We start from the raw sequence: 19,541 nt of genomic DNA on the forward strand, positions 1-19,541 counted from the left end.
AAGGTCTGCAGGTCTGAAGGACTAAAGGACTAAAGGTCTGAAGGACTAAAGGACTAAAGGTCTGACGGTCTGAAGGACTAAAGGTCTGAAGGACTAAAGGTCTGCAGGTCTGAAGGTCTAAAGGTCTAAAGGACTAAAGGTCTGAAGGACTAAAGGTCTAAAGGACTAAAGGTCTGAAGATCTGAAGGACTAAAGGTCTGAAGGTCTGAAGGACTAAAGGACTAAAGGTCTGAAGGACTAAAGGACTAAAGGTCTGACGGTCTGAAGGACTAAAGGTCTGAAGGTCTGAAGGACTAAAGGTCTAAAGGACTAAAGGTCTGGAGGTCTACAGGTAGTGGACTGAACATGGTCTGAAATGTGAGGAACGTCTGTTTTCTCATGTGTTTAATTTAGTTCCAGACATCTCCAGTGCTCACTAACGTATTCCACAGTGACGTTGGCGTCCTTGCAGATGCAGTGACGGCCCCTCCTCTTCCTCTTCTTCTGTGTTTATATTGTTCGTAGACACGCCTTCCTCGTTTCTTTTCCCGGTTGTGGATCCTAGCAGACTGTGACCCACATTCAGATCTGTAGTAAACCCTGACAGCAGCGCTCTGATCCAGTACTACCACTCATACATATTACACTCACACCGAGGGGAGGTTGTGTAACAGCGCCGTTCACATCCCATAATGCACGCTGACCCACTCTCCTAGTGGGGCGTGGCTAATTTGATAGTGGTTGTCAGGCGGTAACTACGAGAGCGGCATCTGAACGTACGAGTCAGAAGATGATGAAATTCACCGTGTCAGGATGAAATGAATAATGAAAGTCACATGAGAGCGAGTGGCAAAAATAGAGCGATCAGACAGAACTGAGTTTGGAAACAGGAGGGATTTTATCTGTTGAGTTTTACAGTTGGATGGTTGAGTTCAGGTTAGTTTGTCACCAGTGGCGGCTGCTCGTCTTTCAGACAGGGGAAGCTCAGTGTCGGCTTACATTAAAAAAAGTCAAGTTATTTAAACATAAATTCGTTCCTTTTTAAGAAAATGCTCAGTGACCTTATCGTACCAAGTAAACAAGAAAATTCTGAAATTATGTTAAATTGAAACAAGGAAGTACAATGAGTGTGTTTTATTTACAGTGCAAGAAATGAACAAGTAATTTCGTAGTGGTTTCTCTGATTTCCCAGCAGAATGTGTGACGGTATTAAACTGAACTGTGTCAGTGAAGGAGTAGATCTGAAAACAGCTGTCAATCAAACGGGATTCAGCCTTTCGACCGATCCTCCAATCAGCATGTGGAAGCTCAGTGTCCAGCCCAGCAGAGCTCCGCCCACAGCTCCATTCACCCCCAGAGATGCTGAGTGTCCGGGGGCGGGACAACATCATGGCATTTATCCAATTACCGTCCAGTTTAGTGTCAATGAAAAAACCAGTTCCACTCAGTCCCATTGAAGTGCATGGACGCTGAGCATCTACAGACAAATGCACTGAGCAGAGATGGAGGAGAAAACAGAGACACGGGAATGGAGGAGAAGTGAACAACATCCAGTCTGTGATTTGTGATAAAACTGATTCTGAACGAACTCGTCTGTGAGATGAACGTGTTCGAACACATTTGGAGTCAATGAAATGTCAACACAACCGAACATATTTAACCATTTAATTGTTGTAATTTTAGGGGAAGCTGAGCTTCTACTGCAGTCTGAGAGAAAACACCTCTGTCACTTTTATGGGGGACGTCGTCTGGTTTTTACCTCGAAGGTCTAGAGTTAGAAGAATTATTTATTTATTTGTTTATTCAGCAGGGTCAGTACACATTAATGGACATTTCTATAAATAGCTATTGGCAGTATTAGCTATTGGCTACCAGGAACACACAAACTCATTATTCTTACAGTCAAAGTTGCTCATGTTCACAGACACTGTGGACGATCAAACAGCTCAAATAATGTACAAAGCTAAAAATAATCTTTTACCAACAAATATACAGAAATTATTCAGTATTCATGAGGAGGGTTGTAATTTAAGGGGAAAAATTAACTTTAAAATTCACTTTATACGCACGACTAGGAAGGGTTTTTGTGTTTGTGTCAGTGGGGTGAGACTGTGGAACAGATTTAATACAGAGTTAAAGCAACGTCCAAGCATGAAAGAATTTAAAAGGACGAACAAAGACACAATTTTTCAGAAGTACAGGGATGAGGGAGGTGTTGGGGATACTGGGTGGTATAAAGACGTACAAGTGTGCAGTATGTGTATGTATATGTGTGTGTGTGTGTGTGTGTATATGTAGGTGTATATGTGTGTATGTATACATCTGTGTATGAATATGTATTTACATATATGTGTTATTGTATTATGTGTTTATGTAAATCATATTCTATTTGTTCATAATAATATAAAACCAGAAACCAAATTATTTAATAGTCAGTATCTGTCATATTATGGGATATAGTATAGATCTGCTTAGACTAGGAAGGTTATTATTATTATTATTATTAATTATATAAGGAGAATGGGTGGGAGTTTATAAGTTGTACTTCTCACTCCTTTTCGAATATGTATTATAGGTTTTATGTTTAAGTGTTTGGTTTATTTATTACCTCTGCCAGGGAGGTTCTGTTTTTGTTGGCGTTGGTTTGTCTGTTTGTGTGCAAGATAACTCAAAAAGTTATGGACGGATTTGGATGAAAATTTCAGGAAATGTTGATACTGGCACAAGGAACAAATGATTCAGTTTTGGTGGTGATGGGGGCTGGGGAGGGTGGGGGGGCCACTGATCTGCCTTAGCGGAGGTCTGCGCTGTCCGAGTGCTCCTAGTTTTCTTCTGTTTTGACATTCATATTTAAAATTAATGCATAAATCAATTAAAAAAAGCTATTTTTCAACCGTTGTCCCTGGATAAGAAGTAAAATACCAGCATTCATTAAATTAGAGACATTTTATGAATTAAGGCTCCACCCACACATTCCACAGCATTAGTTCACATATACAGTTTACACAGTTCGCCTTTAAGTATTAGAACAAACACCTGCAGACATCAGTGCATGGACAGAAGGTCCTGCAGCGAAGACCAGACACAACTGGACTCCAATGAAGAAGAACAGAGTAAGAATGAAGTTGGACATTAGAAGCAATTTTCCATGGAGATGAACAGCTACAGTTTTACTACATCTATCTATCTATCTATCTATCTATCTATCTATCTATCTATCTATCTATCTATCTATCTATCTATCTATCTATCTATCTATCTATCTATCTATCTATCTATCTATCTATCTATCTATCTATCTATCTATCTATCTATCTATCTATCTATCTATCTATCTATCTATCTATCTATCTATCTATCTGATATACTTTTACCCTAGTGCTGGATGATATGTAAAAAAAAAAATCATATCACAATATTTTTTTCATATTAAATTATATCCATATGTAAAAACTTCACTTGGAAAAAGACCCTTTTCAATCAAATAAAAAGGTATTCAAATGAAATATTTTGGGTCTCAAATATTTATTTATTTTTTTTGCCTTCAAACATTTTTTTTCTGTGATTGAAAATGTTTTTTTTATTCAAGTGAAAGTTTTTTTCTTATTGAAAATATTTTTTTGGGTTAAGGCCACTTTTCTTTTGATTGAATAATAAAGGAACAAATCTACCCTCATACAGCAGCACATGTCATCAGAACAGCTTTACTTTTTTCACTCTAAAACACAGAGAAACATTTGGAGTTGACATTATTTATATGTTATTATGTTATTATTTTACTGGTCTGGTCCACTTCAGATCATACTGGGAGGATGAGTTTGACAGCCCTGCTTTACATTATCTGATGTTTTACTGTTTTCTGTTTGTATTTAACTTCTGTTCATTATTTTCAGATTATTTCCTCTTTTTTTATGTTTAAAACCATGATGAATGGTCTTATTTCTTCAGTTTCCACTTGGTCTGATGATTACATTTGTCATCGTATCGTCTGCACTAAAGTAGTTTTTGATGAGTTTTTCTTCAGTTTCAGTTTGTTTTTTCTTACGAGTCAAAGCCGTCACTTATAGAAACTGGAAAAGGTCGAATGAAAGGATGTGTGACATTAAATATGATTCACAAACCCACTGTTTATTAAAGTTGACATATTGTACAAAGACGTTTTATTCTTTTTCAACATGAAGCTGATGTACTGATGTTTTTCAATGTGGTTTTTATTATTTTCAATGTGGTTTTTATTATCTTATATATTATATATTTTTTTAGTTTCTCATCGCTCTTCTTAGTCTTAGTTTAATGTGCGTCGTATCAGGTCGACGTTTAAATGAATGAACATGAGATACATGACAGACGTCCTCTGACCCTGAGCAGTGACTGATGGGATACGTTCTGATCACAGGTCGACTAATAGGAGATGACTGATGCTGCGATTGTGACGTGATGTTCAAACCTCTAATGAGTCCTGTTCAGTATTAAATGGCCTCGGTCTGGTGTTAACGCTTTAAGGACTGCCATTATCACAGATCTAGATTTATTTATGTGTTTTTTTCAATAAGTGTTGGCAAAGGGCTTTTTTTTGCCAATTCTTTTGCATATTTTTTTCAGGAAGAACTTAACTTTCAGTATGTGTCCATTAATTATCATTATTATATGTAATAAATGCTTAAAACAGTGTGTTATAGTAAGATATTTGGTATGAAAAACAGCTGTAAATGTGCATAATTAAAACTTTATGAGATTATAGAGTAAAGTTTCAAATATTTTACATGTTCTCAAACATTTTAGTTTGTAGATCATTCTGTGTTCATGTTCTTCTTATTTATAGATCTGCATATAGAATGAATGAATGATTTTTTTCTTTTTATTATTGTGTCCTGCATGAGAATATGCCCAGCCCTTACATGGGCTTATAAGACACCAAAAATATAAACCAAATAACAAATACCAGTCAATAGGCACAATAGATGTAAACAAGACAATGTACTGACCTATTTAAACAAACACACCTACCGCTTTTTAATAATAATAGTAATAATAATAATGATAATAATGAATACATTTTATTTGTAGGTGCCTTTCAGGACATTCAAGGTCACCGTACAAAATTGTTAAAATAAATAAAACACAATTAAAATTACACACATGCATGTATAAAACACATAGGTACATAAAATGGCAGCAGATAAAAGTGAAATTATGGAACTGAGTAGGCCTATCTGAATAAAAAAGTCTTGGTCTAATAATTTTTTTACACAACTGTACAATTATGTACTGTACAAGAATTTACAGCTGAAACGCTACTAAACATATCCAATCCAACTTTATTTGTAAGCACTTTAAAACAACTGCAGTGGACCAACGTGCTGCACAGAAGAAAAATGAAAACCAAAATAGAAGAATAAAATACAGAATAGATTTAAAGACACAGAAACTGTCCAAAAAAAAGTGCTATACAGAAGAATAAATAAAACCCAAATAAAAAGAGTAAAATACAAGAATAGATTAAAGAGCCATACAATTTAAAAAAACAAACAAACAAACAAAAAAACATAATAAAAATCTTCCCTCTCTCTCTCACCGACTGCACTCTGCTGCTCTTTGCTCCGCCCACTTCCACCCCTCCCCCTCAGCCAATGCAGACCTTTACCCTAATGTGTTCCAGACCAATAGAAAGAACCCGATCTCAGATAAAAGATGACAATTGGATTCTGTTAATGGTATAAAGGGTTCCGGGGTTCCTTTAATGTGGATGCAGATGGGTCCGGTTCTGGGTTTAACATGTTCTGTTCTGTTTCCAGGATGAGGTGGAGGAGCTGAGGTCTGAGATGCTGGAGATGAGGGACATGTACATGGAGGAGGACGTTTACCAGCTGCAGGATCTACGGCAGCAGCTCGAACAGGTAAAAAAACCAAACACTTAAAAAGGGATTCGATATGAGGTGAAGAGTGGGTGGATTCAGGTTCTACATGTGTTTTTAACCCTTAAAGACCCAAACATCTACTGATCTAAACTGGTTAACACCTGTTGATCCACTGATCCTATCAATACATGTCAATAATTGGTGTAAAATACAGTTCTTTGTCTTTTCATGGTCATCAGATTTGACCCATTTGGACGTTCAGAGGCTCGTAGTTACCGTGGAAACACTGTCATCTTCTACAACAGGGGTGTCAAACATGCGGCCCAGGGGCCAAATGCGGCCCACCAAAGGGTCCAATCTGGCCCGCAGGATGAATTTGCAAAGCGCAAAAAATTACACTTGAGATATTAACAATCAAGGATGTTGAAGTCGTTTTTGTTGAGGTTCCACATACAGACCAATGTGATCTCAAGTAAAATAATAGCATAATAACCTATAAAGAATGACTCCAAATTTTCTTAGTTTAATGCGAAAAACATAGTATTGCATTACATCTATAAATAAGTAATGACAACTCCAAATTTTACTCTTTGTTTTAGTGTAAAAACTTACATGAAATGATGAAAATATTAACATTTACAAACTATCCTTGAACAATAAAATGCGAAAAACCTGAAATTTTGAAAGTGAAATTTTAACATTATTCTTCCTGTTATTAAATATTTTATGTCTTTGTAGATCCAATCTGTTAATATGTGTGTATAAATGGTAAATTGAGGTGTAATATTGTTAAAATTACACTTATTTTTCTCAAGAAATTTCATTTTTTTTTCAGCTTATTCACATCATTTTTGTTTGGATAGTTTGCAAATGTACATATTTTTATAATTTAATTTTGATTGCACTAAAACAAAGAGAAAAATTTGGAGTCGATATTATTTACAGGTTATTATGCTATTATTTTACTGGTCCGGCCCACTTAAGGTCAATTTGGGCTGAATGTGGCCCCTTAACTAAAAAGAGTTTGACGGCCCTGTTCTACAACACTGATTCACCAGTAAAACCCATGGAGTTGGATCGATGACAGTGGATGGACACACTGGAGTTATGTATACTAATTAATAAATAAAATGAACAAAAAACAAATAAAACATTTACAAAATTATAAATAATGTTGAAAAAAAGCGCAAAAATGAACTAAAATTATGTAAAAAAAAAGAAAAAGAAAAAAAATTAAATACGAATGAAATAAGCAACAATAATAATATCAGTATAAAGTTGCATGTTATGTCAATGGCGAATTCCCCCCCGCCCCCCCCAGCAACGTACTGGAACATAATCATGTGTGGCCCTTGCTACAAGAAAGTCACTGGAAACAATTTGTCGGGGCAAGGGGGGTGGGGGGGCATGACTGTCAGACCGGTGCAAAGTAAAAGTGAAACTGAAGATGCTTTACTATTCCTCTAACTCTGCAGACCCACTCCACTGCTGTATGGGCCCCCCAGGAATGCTTGTCATTTTTACCTCCTCTTAACGGTTCCCTAGGCAACGTATAGAAGCTCAATCATACACCCCCCCCCGACAATTAGTTACAGAGCGCTGTAATGGGGGGTGTTAGGAGAGTCATGATAACATAAAGGGGCATTTGCTCAAAAGAGGTTGAGAAACTAAATATAAGAAAATACAGGATTTTCACTGATAAAACACTGAATAAACAGAATAATGTTACAGTAAACGCTGGTAAATCATTTAAGAAAAGGTTAAATCCAGAGGAAAGTTCAGTTTGGAAGTGCCGCTGAAGGAGCTCTGGGTCTTTATGGGTTAACGTCAGCTTTTCCTGAAGACGAGAAAAGGGAAGTGAAGTTAGACTCAGAAATACACTGAGTCAGACGACGCATGAAGAAAACAAACCAAAGGAAGTTTCAGTGTCTGAGTCTGAACCAAACATGGACATGATAAAACTTTTACCACCATGTGATTTAGTTTGATTTGTTTTCACATTTTCATGGCCTGAAGGTTCCAGATGAAGAAGAGTTTCAGGTTCATTTTGTTTCAGGTTCGTTTTGTCTTGTTTTTCCCATAAATGTGTCTTAATAAACCCCTTTTCCACCAACATTTCCTGGAACTTTTATTTCCATGAATGTCTTTACCCCCTCTGGTCCAAATCCCTTCAGATCTGATCCTAATTTAAAGGGTTTCTCTCATTTGTTGTCCAACTGTTGGTCCTTGGTCCGTCTAAAGCAGGGTTGTCAAACTCATTTTGGTTCAGTTCCATATTTAGCCCAATTTGCTCTCAAGCGGGCCAGAACCAGCAAAATAATGACTTAATAACCTATAAATAATGACAAATCCAAGTTTTTCTTTTTTTTTAGTGCAAAAAACCCCCAAATTAAATTATAAAAGTATTTACCTTTTACAAAAAGATGTGAATAACCTGAAAAAACAGAAATTTCATTAGAAAAATTAGTGCAATTTGAACAATATTAATGCTTCGACTTATTATTTGTACATTTGCATTTACACACAATGTTACATAAACATTTGGTAACAAACAGAATATTGTTAAAATTTTGGAGTTTGGAACTAAAATTTGAACAATTTCTACAATATTCCATCTCTTATTATTAACACAACTCCAGATCACAGTGGATCCATAAATGCACCAAACATTTAGTAACAGGCAGAGTATTGTTCAAATTGCACATTTTAGGTTGGTCATGTTTGTTTTTATGTATGTATTTATTTGCATTTTATTGTGAAAAAATAGTTTTGTAAATGTAAATATTTTCACAGTATAATGGTTTTTTTTTTTCACTTACATTTTTTCAACATAATTTTTCACAAAGAAAATTTGTCGTCATTATTTGTGGTTTATTGTGCTGTTATTTTTACTGTAGATCACATTGGTCTGTATGTGAAACCTGAACCAAAAGCATTTTGACAACCTAGATTGTTCAGATTCATTTTTGCACTTTTATCCTGCGGGCCGGAATGGAACCTTTGGTGGGCCGGTTTTGGCCCCTGGGCCGCATGTTTGACACCTGTGGTCTACAGGACTAGATCTTTCTTGGATGCAGTTTTTAGACCAAATCACCTGTTTCTGACACTTACTCTTTATTAGTCCTTTTTCTTTTTTTTTAACACAAACAAAGACATAACAGTAACATAATAAACATAATAACATAAAAATAACAAAACGATCAGCATTCGGCAAATAAGTATTTATTATTCAAAACACGGTTATCAGTTGGAACCTGTATGTGGCATCAGTGAAGCCATGTCCATTAAATCAAATTTGAGCAGCAGATCTTTTTTTTGTCAGTACCCACATTAATTGTCCCTAAGAAAAGCAAATCACCTGTTTCACATCTTATTATTTCATTACTTTAAGTCATTATTCGTCCTAAATTTCTCCCGTTTCAGCTTTTTCCTGAATGTGTTTCAGCCTGAGTGAGAATGGACAAATATTTACAACTGAAATGAAGTGAAACCTGATTCTGTCTTCTTCCTATAAATGCAGTGAATGATCTAAGAATCGTCTGACGTTCAGTCCTCATGTTGTCTCTGTTTTTCAGGCCAATAAAACCTGCCGCATCCTGCAGTACCGCCTCCGCAAGGCAGAGCGGCGCTCTCTACGAGTCGCCCAAACGGGACAAGTGGACGGAGAACTGATCCGGACTCTGGAGCAGGACGTCAAAGTAAGTCCCATGGACCAGGATGGAGATCTTTGATTGTTCATGGTTTTAAGGATCTGTTCAGGGTTTCAGCTGGTTCTTCAGGTCTGAGGTTTGGGTTTTGGGTTTCAGCTGGTTCTTCAGGTCTGAGGTTTAGATTTTGGGTTTCAGCTGGTTCTTCAGCTGGTCTGAGGTTTAGATTTTGGGTTTCAGCTGGTTCTTCAGGTCTGAGGTTTAGATTTTGGGTTTCAGCTGGTTCTTCAGGTCTGAGGTTTAGATTTTGGGTTTCAGCTGGTTCTTCAGGTCTGAGGTTTGGGTTTTGGGTTTCAGCTGGTTCTTCAGGTCTGAGGTTTAGGTTTTGGGTTTCAGCTGGTTCTTCAGCCGGTCTGAGGTTTAGATTTTGGGTTTCAGCTGGTTCTTCAGGTCTGAGGTTTAGATTTTGGGTTTCAGCTGGTTCTTCAACAGGTCTGAGGTTTAGATCTTGGGTTTCAGCTGGTTCTTCAGGTCTGAGGTTTAGATTTTGGGTTTCAGTTGGTTCTTCAGCTGGTCTGAGGTTTAGATTTTGGGTTTCAGCTGGTTCTTCAGGTCTGAGGTTTAGATTTTGGGTTTCAGCTGGTTCTTCAGCCGGTCTGAGGTTTAGGTTTTGGGTTTCAGCTGGTTCTTCAGGTCTGAGGTTTAGATCTTGGGTTTCAGCTGGTTCTTCAGCTGGTCTGAGGTTTAGGTTTTGGGTTTCAGCTGGTTCTTCAGGTCTGAGGTTTAGATTTTGGGTTTCAGCTGGTTCTTCAGGTCTGAGGTTTAGATCTTGGGTTTCAGCTGGTTCTTCAGGTCTGAGGTTTAGGTTTTGGGTTTCAGCTGGTTCTTCAGGTCTGAGGTTTAGATTTTGGGTTTCAGCTGGTTCTTCAGGTCTGAGGTTTAGGTTTTGGGTTTCAGCTGGTTCTTCAGGTCTGAGGTTTAGATTTTGGGTTTCAGCTGGTTCTTCAGGTCTGAGGTTTAGATCTTGGGTTTCAGCTGGTTCTTCAGCTGGTCTGAGGTTTAGGTTTTGGGTTTCAGCTGGTTCTTCAGGTCTGAGGTTTAGATTTTGGGTTTCAGCTGGTTCTTCAGGTCTGAGGTTTAGATCTTGGGTTTCAGCTGGTTCTTCAGGTCTGAGGTTTAGGTTTTGGGTTTCAGCTGGTTCTTCAGGTCTGAGGTTTAGATTTTGGGTTTCAGCTGGTTCTTCAGGTCTGAGGTTTAGGTTTTGGGTTTCAGCTGGTTCTTCAGGTCTGAGGTTTAGATCTTGGGTTTCAGCTGGTTCTTCAGGTCTGAGGTTTAGATTTTGGGTTTCAGCTGGTTCTTCAGGTCTGAGGTTTAGATCTTGGGTTTCAGCTGGTTCTTCAGGTCTGAGGTTTAGGTTTTGGGTTTCAGCTGGTTCTTCAGGTCTGAGGTTTAGGTTTTGGGTTTCAGCTGGTTCTTCAGGTCTGAGGTTTAGGTTTTGGGTTTCAGCTGGTTCTTCAGGTCTGAGGTTTAGATTTTGGGTTTCAGCTGGTTCTTCAGGTCTGAGGTTTAGATTTTGGGTTTCAGCTGGTTCTTCAGGTCTGAGGTTTAGATTTTGGGGTTCAGCTGGTTCTTCAGGTCTGAGGTTTAGATTTTGGGTTTCAGCTGGTTCTTCAGGTCTGAGGTTTAGGTTTTGGGTTTCAGCTGGTTCTTCAGGTCTGAGGTTTAGATTTTGGGTTTCAGCTGGTTCTTCAGGTCTGAGGTTTAGATCTTGGGTTTCAGCTGGTTCTTCAGGTCTGAGGTTTAGGTTTTGGGTTTCAGCTGGTTCTTCAGGTCTGAGGTTTAGGTTTTGGGTTTCAGCTGGTTCTTCAGGTCTGAGGTTTAGGTTTTGGGTTTCAGCTGGTTCTTCAGGTCTGAGGTTTAGATTTTGGGTTTCAGCTGGTTCTTCAGGTCTGAGGTTTAGATCTTGGGTTTCAGCTGGTTCTTCAGGTCTGAGGTTTAGATTTTGGGTTTCAGCTGGTTCTTCAGGTCTGAGGTTTAGATTTTGGGTTTCAGCTGGTTCTTCAGGTCTGAGGTTTAGGTTTTGGGTTTCAGCTGGTTCTTCAGCCGGTCTGAGGTTTAGATTTTGGGTTTCAGCTGGTTCTTCAGGTCTGAGGTTTAGATTTTGGGTTTCAGCTGGTTCTTCAACAGGTCTGAGGTTTAGATCTTGGGTTTCAGCCTGTTCTTCAGGTCTGAGGTTTAGATTTTGGGTTTCAGCTGGTTCTTCAGGTCTGAGGTTTGGGTTTTGGGTTTCAGCTGGTTCTTCAGGTCTGAGGTTTAGGTTTTGGGTTTCAGCTGGTTCTTCAGCCGGTCTGAGGTTTAGATTTTGGGTTTCAGCTGGTTCTTCAGGTCTGAGGTTTAGATTTTGGGTTTCAGCTGGTTCTTCAACAGGTCTGAGGTTTAGATCTTGGGTTTCAGCCTGTTCTTCAGGTCTGAGGTTTAGATTTTGGGTTTCAGTTGGTTCTTCAGCTGGTCTGAGGTTTAGATTTTGGGTTTCAGCTGGTTCTTCAGGTCTGAGGTTTAGATCTTGGGTTTCAGCTGGTTCTTCAGCCGGTCTGAGGTTTAGGTTTTGGGTTTCAGCTGGTTCTTCAGCTGGTCTGAGGTTTAGATCTTGGGTTTCAGCTGGTTCTTCAGCTGGTCTGAGGTTTAGGTTTTGGGTTTCAGCTGGTTCTTCAGGTCTGAGGTTTAGATTTTGGGTTTCAGCTGGTTCTTCAGGTCTGAGGTTTAGATCTTGGGTTTCAGCTGGTTCTTCAGGTCTGAGGTTTAGGTTTTGGGTTTCAGCTGGTTCTTCAGGTCTGAGGTTTAGATTTTGGGTTTCAGCTGGTTCTTCAGGTCTGAGGTTTAGATTTTGGGTTTCAGCTGGTTCTTCAGGTCTGAGGTTTAGATTTTGGGTTTCAGCTGGTTCTTCAGGTCTGAGGTTTAGATTTTGGGTTTCAGCTGGTTCTTCAGGTCTGAGGTTTAGATCTTGGGTTTCAGCTGGTTCTTCAGGTCTGAGGTTTAGGTTTTGGGTTTCAGCTGGTTCTTCAGGTCTGAGGTTTAGATTTTGGGTTTCAGCTGGTTCTTCAGGTCTGAGGTTTAGGTTTTGGGTTTCAGCTGGTTCCTCAGGTCTGAGGTTTAGATTTTGGGTTTCAGCTGGTTCTTCAGGTCTGAGGTTTAGATTTTGGGTTTCAGCTGGTTCTTCAGGTCTGAGGTTTAGATCTTGGGTTTCAGCTGGTTCTTCAGCTGGTCTGAGGTTTAGGTTTTGGGTTTCAGCTGGTTCTTCAGGTCTGAGGTTTAGATCTTGGGTTTCAGCTGGTTCTTCAGGTCTGAGGTTTAGGTTTTGGGTTTCAGCTGGTTCTTCAGGTCTGAGGTTTAGATTTTGGGTTTCAGCTGGTTCTTCAGGTCTGAGGTTTAGGTTTTGGGTTTCAGCTGGTTCTTCAGGTCTGAGGTTTAGATCTTGGGTTTCAGCTGGTTCTTCAGGTCTGAGGTTTAGATTTTGGGTTTCAGCTGGTTCTTCAGGTCTGAGGTTTAGATCTTGGGTTTCAGCTGGTTCTTCACGTCTGAGGTTTAGGTTTTGGGTTTCAGCTGGTTCTTCAGGTCTGAGGTTTAGGTTTTGGGTTTCAGCTGGTTCTTCAGGTCTGAGGTTTAGGTTTTGGGTTTCAGCTGGTTCTTCAGGTCTGAGGTTTAGATTTTGGGTTTCAGCTGGTTCTTCAGGTCTGAGGTTTAGATTTTGGGTTTCAGCTGGTTCTTCAGGTCTGAGGTTTAGATTTTGGGTTTCAGCTGGTTCTTCAGGTCTGAGGTTTAGATCTTGGGTTTCAGCTGGTTCTTCAGGTCTGAGGTTTAGGTTTTGGGTTTCAGCTGGTTCTTCAGGTCTGAGGTTTAGGTTTTGGGTTTCAGCTGGTTCTTCAGGTCTGAGGTTTAGGTTTTGGGTTTCAGCTGGTTCTTCAGGTCTGAGGTTTAGATTTTGGGTTTCAGCTGGTTCTTCAGGTCTGAGGTTTAGATTTTGGGTTTCAGCTGGTTCTTCAGGTCTGAGGTTTAGATCTTGGGTTTCAGCTGGTTCTTCAGGTCTGAGGTTTAGGTTTTGGGTTTCAGCTGGTTCTTCAGGTCTGAGGTTTAGGTTTTGGGTTTCAGCTGGTTCTTCAGGTCTGAGGTTTAGGTTTTGGGTTTCAGCTGGTTCTTCAGGTCTGAGGTTTAGGTTTTGGGTTTCAGCTGGTTCTTCAGGTCTGAGGTTTAGATTTTGGGTTTCAGCTGGTTCTTCAGGTCTGAGGTTTAGATTTTGGGTTTCAGCTGGTTCTTCAGGTCTGAGGTTTAGATCTTGGGTTTCAGCTGGTTCTTCAGGTCTGAGGTTTAGATTTTGGGTTTCAGCTGGTTCTTCAGGTCTGAGGTTTAGATCTTGGGTTTCAGCTGGTTCTTCAGGTCTGAGGTTTAGGTTTTGGGTTTCAGCTGGTTCTTCAGGTCTGAGGTTTAGGTTTTGGGTTTCAGCTGGTTCTTCAGGTCTGAGGTTTAGGTTTTGGGTTTCAGCTGGTTCTTCAGGTCTGAGGTTTAGATTTTGGGTTTCAGCTGGTTCTTCAGGTCTGAGGTTTAGATTTTGGGTTTCAGCTGGTTCTTCAGGTCTGAGGTTTAGATTTTGGGGTTCAGCTGGTTCTTCAGGTCTGAGGTTTAGATTTTGGGTTTCAGCTGGTTCTTCAGGTCTGAGGTTTAGGTTTTGGGTTTCAGCTGGTTCTTCAGGTCTGAGGTTTAGATTTTGGGTTTCAGCTGGTTCTTCAGGTCTGAGGTTTAGATCTTGGGTTTCAGCTGGTTCTTCAGGTCTGAGGTTTAGGTTTTGGGTTTCAGCTGGTTCTTCAGGTCTGAGGTTTAGGTTTTGGGTTTCAGCTGGTTCTTCAGGTCTGAGGTTTAGGTTTTGGGTTTCAGCTGGTTCTTCAGGTCTGAGGTTTAGATTTTGGGTTTCAGCTGGTTCTTCAGGTCTGAGGTTTAGATCTTGGGTTTCAGCTGGTTCTTCAGGTCTGAGGTTTAGATTTTGGGTTTCAGCTGGTTCTTCAGGTCTGAGGTTTAGATTTTGGGTTTCAGCTGGTTCTTCAGGTCTGAGGTTTAGGTTTTGGGTTTCAGCTGGTTCTTCAGCCGGTCTGAGGTTTAGATTTTGGGTTTCAGCTGGTTCTTCAGGTCTGAGGTTTAGATTTTGGGTTTCAGCTGGTTCTTCAACAGGTCTGAGGTTTAGATCTTGGGTTTCAGCCTGTTCTTCAGGTCTGAGGTTTAGATTTTGGGTTTCAGCTGGTTCTTCAGGTCTGAGGTTTGGGTTTTGGGTTTCAGCTGGTTCTTCAGGTCTGAGGTTTAGGTTTTGGGTTTCAGCTGGTTCTTCAGCCGGTCTGAGGTTTAGATTTTGGGTTTCAGCTGGTTCTTCAGGTCTGAGGTTTAGATTTTGGGTTTCAGCTGGTTCTTCAACAGGTCTGAGGTTTAGATCTTGGGTTTCAGCCTGTTCTTCAGGTCTGAGGTTTAGATTTTGGGTTTCAGTTGGTTCTTCAGCTGGTCTGAGGTTTAGATTTTGGGTTTCAGCTGGTTCTTCAGGTCTGAGGTTTAGATCTTGGGTTTCAGCTGGTTCTTCAGCCGGTCTGAGGTTTAGGTTTTGGGTTTCAGCTGGTTCTTCAGCTGGTCTGAGGTTTAGATCTTGGGTTTCAGCTGGTTCTTCAGCTGGTCTGAGGTTTAGGTTTTGGGTTTCAGCTGGTTCTTCAGGTCTGAGGTTTAGATTTTGGGTTTCAGCTGGTTCTTCAGGTCTGAGGTTTAGATCTTGGGTTTCAGCTGGTTCTTCAGGTCTGAGGTTTAGGTTTTGGGTTTCAGCTGGTTCTTCAGGTCTGAGGTTTAGATTTTGGGTTTCAGCTGGTTCTTCAGGTCTGAGGTTTAGATTTTGGGTTTCAGCTGGTTCTTCAGGTCTGAGGTTTAGATTTTGGGTTTCAGCTGGTTCTTCAGGTCTGAGGTTTAGATTTTGGGTTTCAGCTGGTTCTTCAGGTCTGAGGTTTAGATCTTGGGTTTCAGCTGGTTCTTCAGGTCTGAGGTTTAGGTTTTGGGTTTCAGCTGGTTCTTCAGGTCTGAGGTTTAGATTTTGGGTTTCAGCTGGTTCTTCAGGTCTGAGGTTTAGGTTTTGGGTTTCAGCTGGTTCTTCAGGTCTGAGGTTTAGATTTTGGGTTTCAGCTGGTTCTTCAGGTCTGAGGTTTAGATTTTGGGTTTCAGCTGGTTCTTCAGGTCTGAGGTTTAGATCTTGGGTTTCAGCTGGTTCTTCAGCTGGTCTGAGGTTTAGGTTTTGGGTTTCAGCTGGTTCTTCAGGTCTGAGGTTTAGATCTTGGGTTTCAGCTGGTTCTTCAGGTCTGAGGTTTAGGTTTTGGGTTTCAGCTGGTTCTTCAGGTCTGAGGTTTAGATTTTGGGTTTCAGCTGGTTCTTCAGGTCTGAGGTTTAGGTTTTGGGTTTCAGCTGGTTCTTCAGGTCTGAGGTTTAGATCTTGGGTTTCAGCTGGTTCTTCAGGTCTGAGGTTTAGATTTTGGGTTTCAGCTGGTTCTTCAGGTCTGAGGTTTAGATCTTGGGTTTCAGCTGGTTCTTCACGTCTGAGGTTTAGGTTTTGGGTTTCAGCTGGTTCTTCAGGTCTGAGGTTTAGGTTTTGGGTTTCAGCTGGTTCTTCAGGTCTGAGGTTTAGGTTTTGGGTTTCAGCTGGTTCTTCAGGTCTGAGGTTTAGATTTTGGGTTTCAGCTGGTTCTTCAGGTCTGAGGTTTAGATTTTGGGTTTCAGCTGGTTCTTCAGGTCTGAGGTTTAGATTTTGGGTTTCAGCTGGTTCTTCAGGTCTGAGGTTTAGATCTTGGGTTTCAGCTGGTTCTTCAGGTCTGAGGTTTAGGTTTTGGGTTTCAGCTGGTTCTTCAGGTCTGAGGTTTAGGTTTTGGGTTTCAGCTGGTTCTTCAGGTCTGAGGTTTAGGTTTTGGGTTTCAGCTGGTTCTTCAGGTCTGAGGTTTAGATTTTGGGTTTCAGCTGGTTCTTCAGGTCTGAGGTTTAGATTTTGGGTTTCAGCTGGTTCTTCAGGTCTGAGGTTTAGATCTTGGGTTTCAGCTGGTTCTTCAGGTCTGAGGTTTAGGTTTTGGGTTTCAGCTGGTTCTTCAGGTCTGAGGTTTAGGTTTTGGGTTTCAGCTGGTTCTTCAGGTCTGAGGTTTAGGTTTTGGGTTTCAGCTGGTTCTTCAGGTCTGAGGTTTAGGTTTTGGGTTTCAGCTGGTTCTTCAGGTCTGAGGTTTAGATTTTGGGTTTCAGCTGGTTCTTCAGGTCTGAGGTTTAGATTTTGGGTTTCAGCTGGTTCTTCAGGTCTGAGGTTTAGGTTTTGGGTTTCAGCTGGTTCTTCAGGTCTGAGGTTTAGGTTTTGGGTTTCAGCTGGTTCTTCAGGTCTGAGGTTTAGGTTTTGGGTTTCAGCTGGTTCTTCAGGTCTGAGGTTTAGGTTTTGGGTTTCAGCTGGTTCTTCAGGTCTGAGGTTTAGATTTTGGGTTTCAGCTGGTTCTTCAGGTCTGAGGTTTAGATTTTGGGTTTCAGCTGGTTCTTCAGGTCTGAGGTTTAGATTTTGGGTTTCAGCTGGTTCTTCAGGTCTGAGGTTTAGGTTTTGGGTTTCAGCTGGTTCTTCAGGTCTGAGGTTTAGATTTTGGGTTTCAGCTGGTTCTTCAGCCGGTCTGAGGTTTAGGTTTTGGGTTTCAGCTGGTTCTTCAGGTCTGAGGTTTAGATTTTGGGTTTCAGCTGGTTCTTCAGGTCTGAGGTTTAGGTTTTGGGTTTCAGCTGGTTCTTCAGGTCTGAGGTTTAGGTTTTGGGTTTCAGCTGGTTCTTTTTTACATGCACATTGTTTTTTGCATTAAGGTTTTTAACTCAATCAGTTTAAAAGGCTGCTCTTTATTTAAGCATGTTTTAATTTAAGACATTTCAGTTTCTCTTTCAGCCAAAGTTTTTCACATCAGTAATATTTCTACCTCTTCAAATGTTTGACTTTAACTTTTTTTTTTTTTTACCTATTTCATCTTCTCTAATTTCACCTTTTTCATCTTCATTTCTTCATTTTACTAATATTTCAGTTAAATTCAGTCGCGGTTCCACAGCGGTTCAGTCGTTTGACTCTTTTTCTAGTTATTTCTGTTTCGTTTTTATTCTACTTCTTTTTTTTTTGTTGTCTGTGTTCAGTTTGTGTCCATGAGGTGATTATGATGTAGAATAACACGGCGCTGCTGATCCATAACGGGTCAGTTTTGGTCGTAACATGTCACAGTGTCTGGTTTTGGTTTGTTCTTCTTTTCTGACCCACTTTGCCTTGTCTGCGTTGGTCACATGACTGTTCTGAGGTCAAGCTTCATCTAATTTGTTTAAAGGAATTTCCCTGTTAAAGACATGGCAGCAGTGAACACGTGCAGGCGTTCGGTTTGTGTACAGGACGACGGAATGAACAGACGTGTTTATTCTTCAGATACAACCAGAAAATACAGGAAATATGTGCAAAACCTTAAAAGACACAAAAAACTGAACTGAATGTGTTGTAAAGGTTAAAGTCAGTATTTAGTTTGACCTCTGACCCCATGACAAGAAGCAGCAAAAACAATTAGAAACGTGTTGAATCAAACCTGATTTTTGTTGTTGTTTTTGTTGATTAAAGCTTCTATAAACTGAAGTGTTAGTGTTTACTGTGACCAGGTTTATACAAACGCAACAAAAATGAGCCACAAACTGAAAGAAATCAGTCAACATGAAGCCAAATTAAGTCAACCAAATTAATAACAAAATTAAAAAAAAAAAAAAAAATTCAAGAAATGTAACAAAAATGAAAATAATCAACAAATTCATCAAAATGAATAAAATGATTAACAAACCAAATAATCAGCATCTTCAGCAAAAATGAATAAATTAGCAAAAAAATGAGTAATAATGGGCAAAATAGTCAACAAATAGAATGAAATAATCAACAAACTGAGCAAAAATGAACCAAATAAGAAACAAAATAACAAATTAAGAAACAAAAACTAACAAAATAATCAACAAAAATGAACAAAATAAGAAACAAAATAATCAATAAACTGAACAAACATGAAGAAAATAAAAAACAAAATAACAAAATAATCAACAAAATCTAAAAAAAAAAAAAAGAAACAACCTAAACACAAATGTGTTTTTCAGTGTCTCTGTTTCAGTGTTTCATATAGAGAGAAATTTGTTTCTTTATTCATCAGTCAAAAAGAATGGATTTGCAACCAAACAGAGATCTGAGAGCAAAAGACAGTAACTGGCAATCAAAAAAAAAAAGATAATTTTGCTTAGAAACCTTTTATAAAACTCTTTGCTTGTGAGTTAAAACTTTTGCTTGAGACTTCAAAAGTTTGGCTTGTGAATTTAACTGTACTTAATGGGCGGGGCCTACGCTGATGGATGACAGAAGAGTTTCTATTGGTGGGTTTGTCCTGGCTCCAGCGTCCACCTTAAACCCACTTCTCAGTTGTGTCCCGATTGGATCCGAGCGCACCCACAGACCGGCTCCGAGCGAGCGCACCTTGGACCCGGTCCAAGAGCTGATTTAAAAAGTGTGCATGATCTGTCATCTAAATGTAATCTGTTATTACTGTTAAAAAGACTCAAATGACTTGAAATTCAAAGGTTAGGACCTGGGACTTGACTTGAAACTCAGGTCCATGTCACTGCGCTGTGACAGGCACCCATCGTACGAAGCCACAGCACTGTGCGCCGTCTCCGAGCCCAGAGGTGAGCTGGGACCCGGTCCATGGTGAGCTCAGATCCGGTCGGGACGCGACGTAGGGAAAACCAGAAAACGTTGTGCTGGAAAATGATAACCGTTCAGAAGAACTGTGAACCTGATCGCCTCTCAGCTGTGTTTGTGGGTATCCTATGGGCTCCTGTGTCCCTCTGTCACTATTTCTCTTTCTGTGCTATGACACCTGGTACCGGCTGTGGTCCAGGTGTCCCGGTACTGGCTGTGGTCCAGGTGTCCCGGTACCGGCTGTGGTCCAGGTGTCCTGTCTCCACCCTACACCTGCTG

The 19,541-nt window shown here is 40.0% G+C and overlaps 1 protein-coding gene across 1 annotated transcript in view; it reads left to right on the top strand.

Annotated features, from left to right (window-relative positions):
• The window catches only part of mtcl2 (microtubule crosslinking factor 2), a 135,414-nt gene that overhangs the window by 16,997 nt on the left and 98,876 nt on the right, over positions 1-19,541 (top strand). The window contains exons 2-3 of the mRNA XM_030138869.1: positions 5,775-5,876; positions 9,413-9,535. Of these exons, the coding sequence (XP_029994729.1) occupies positions 5,775-5,876; positions 9,413-9,535 (225 nt within the window). The remainder of the gene's footprint in view (positions 1-5,774; positions 5,877-9,412; positions 9,536-19,541) is intronic.

This window comes from Sphaeramia orbicularis, chromosome 7, assembly GCF_902148855.1.
Source record: "Sphaeramia orbicularis chromosome 7, fSphaOr1.1, whole genome shotgun sequence".
Taxonomy (NCBI): domain Eukaryota; kingdom Metazoa; phylum Chordata; class Actinopteri; order Kurtiformes; family Apogonidae; genus Sphaeramia; species Sphaeramia orbicularis.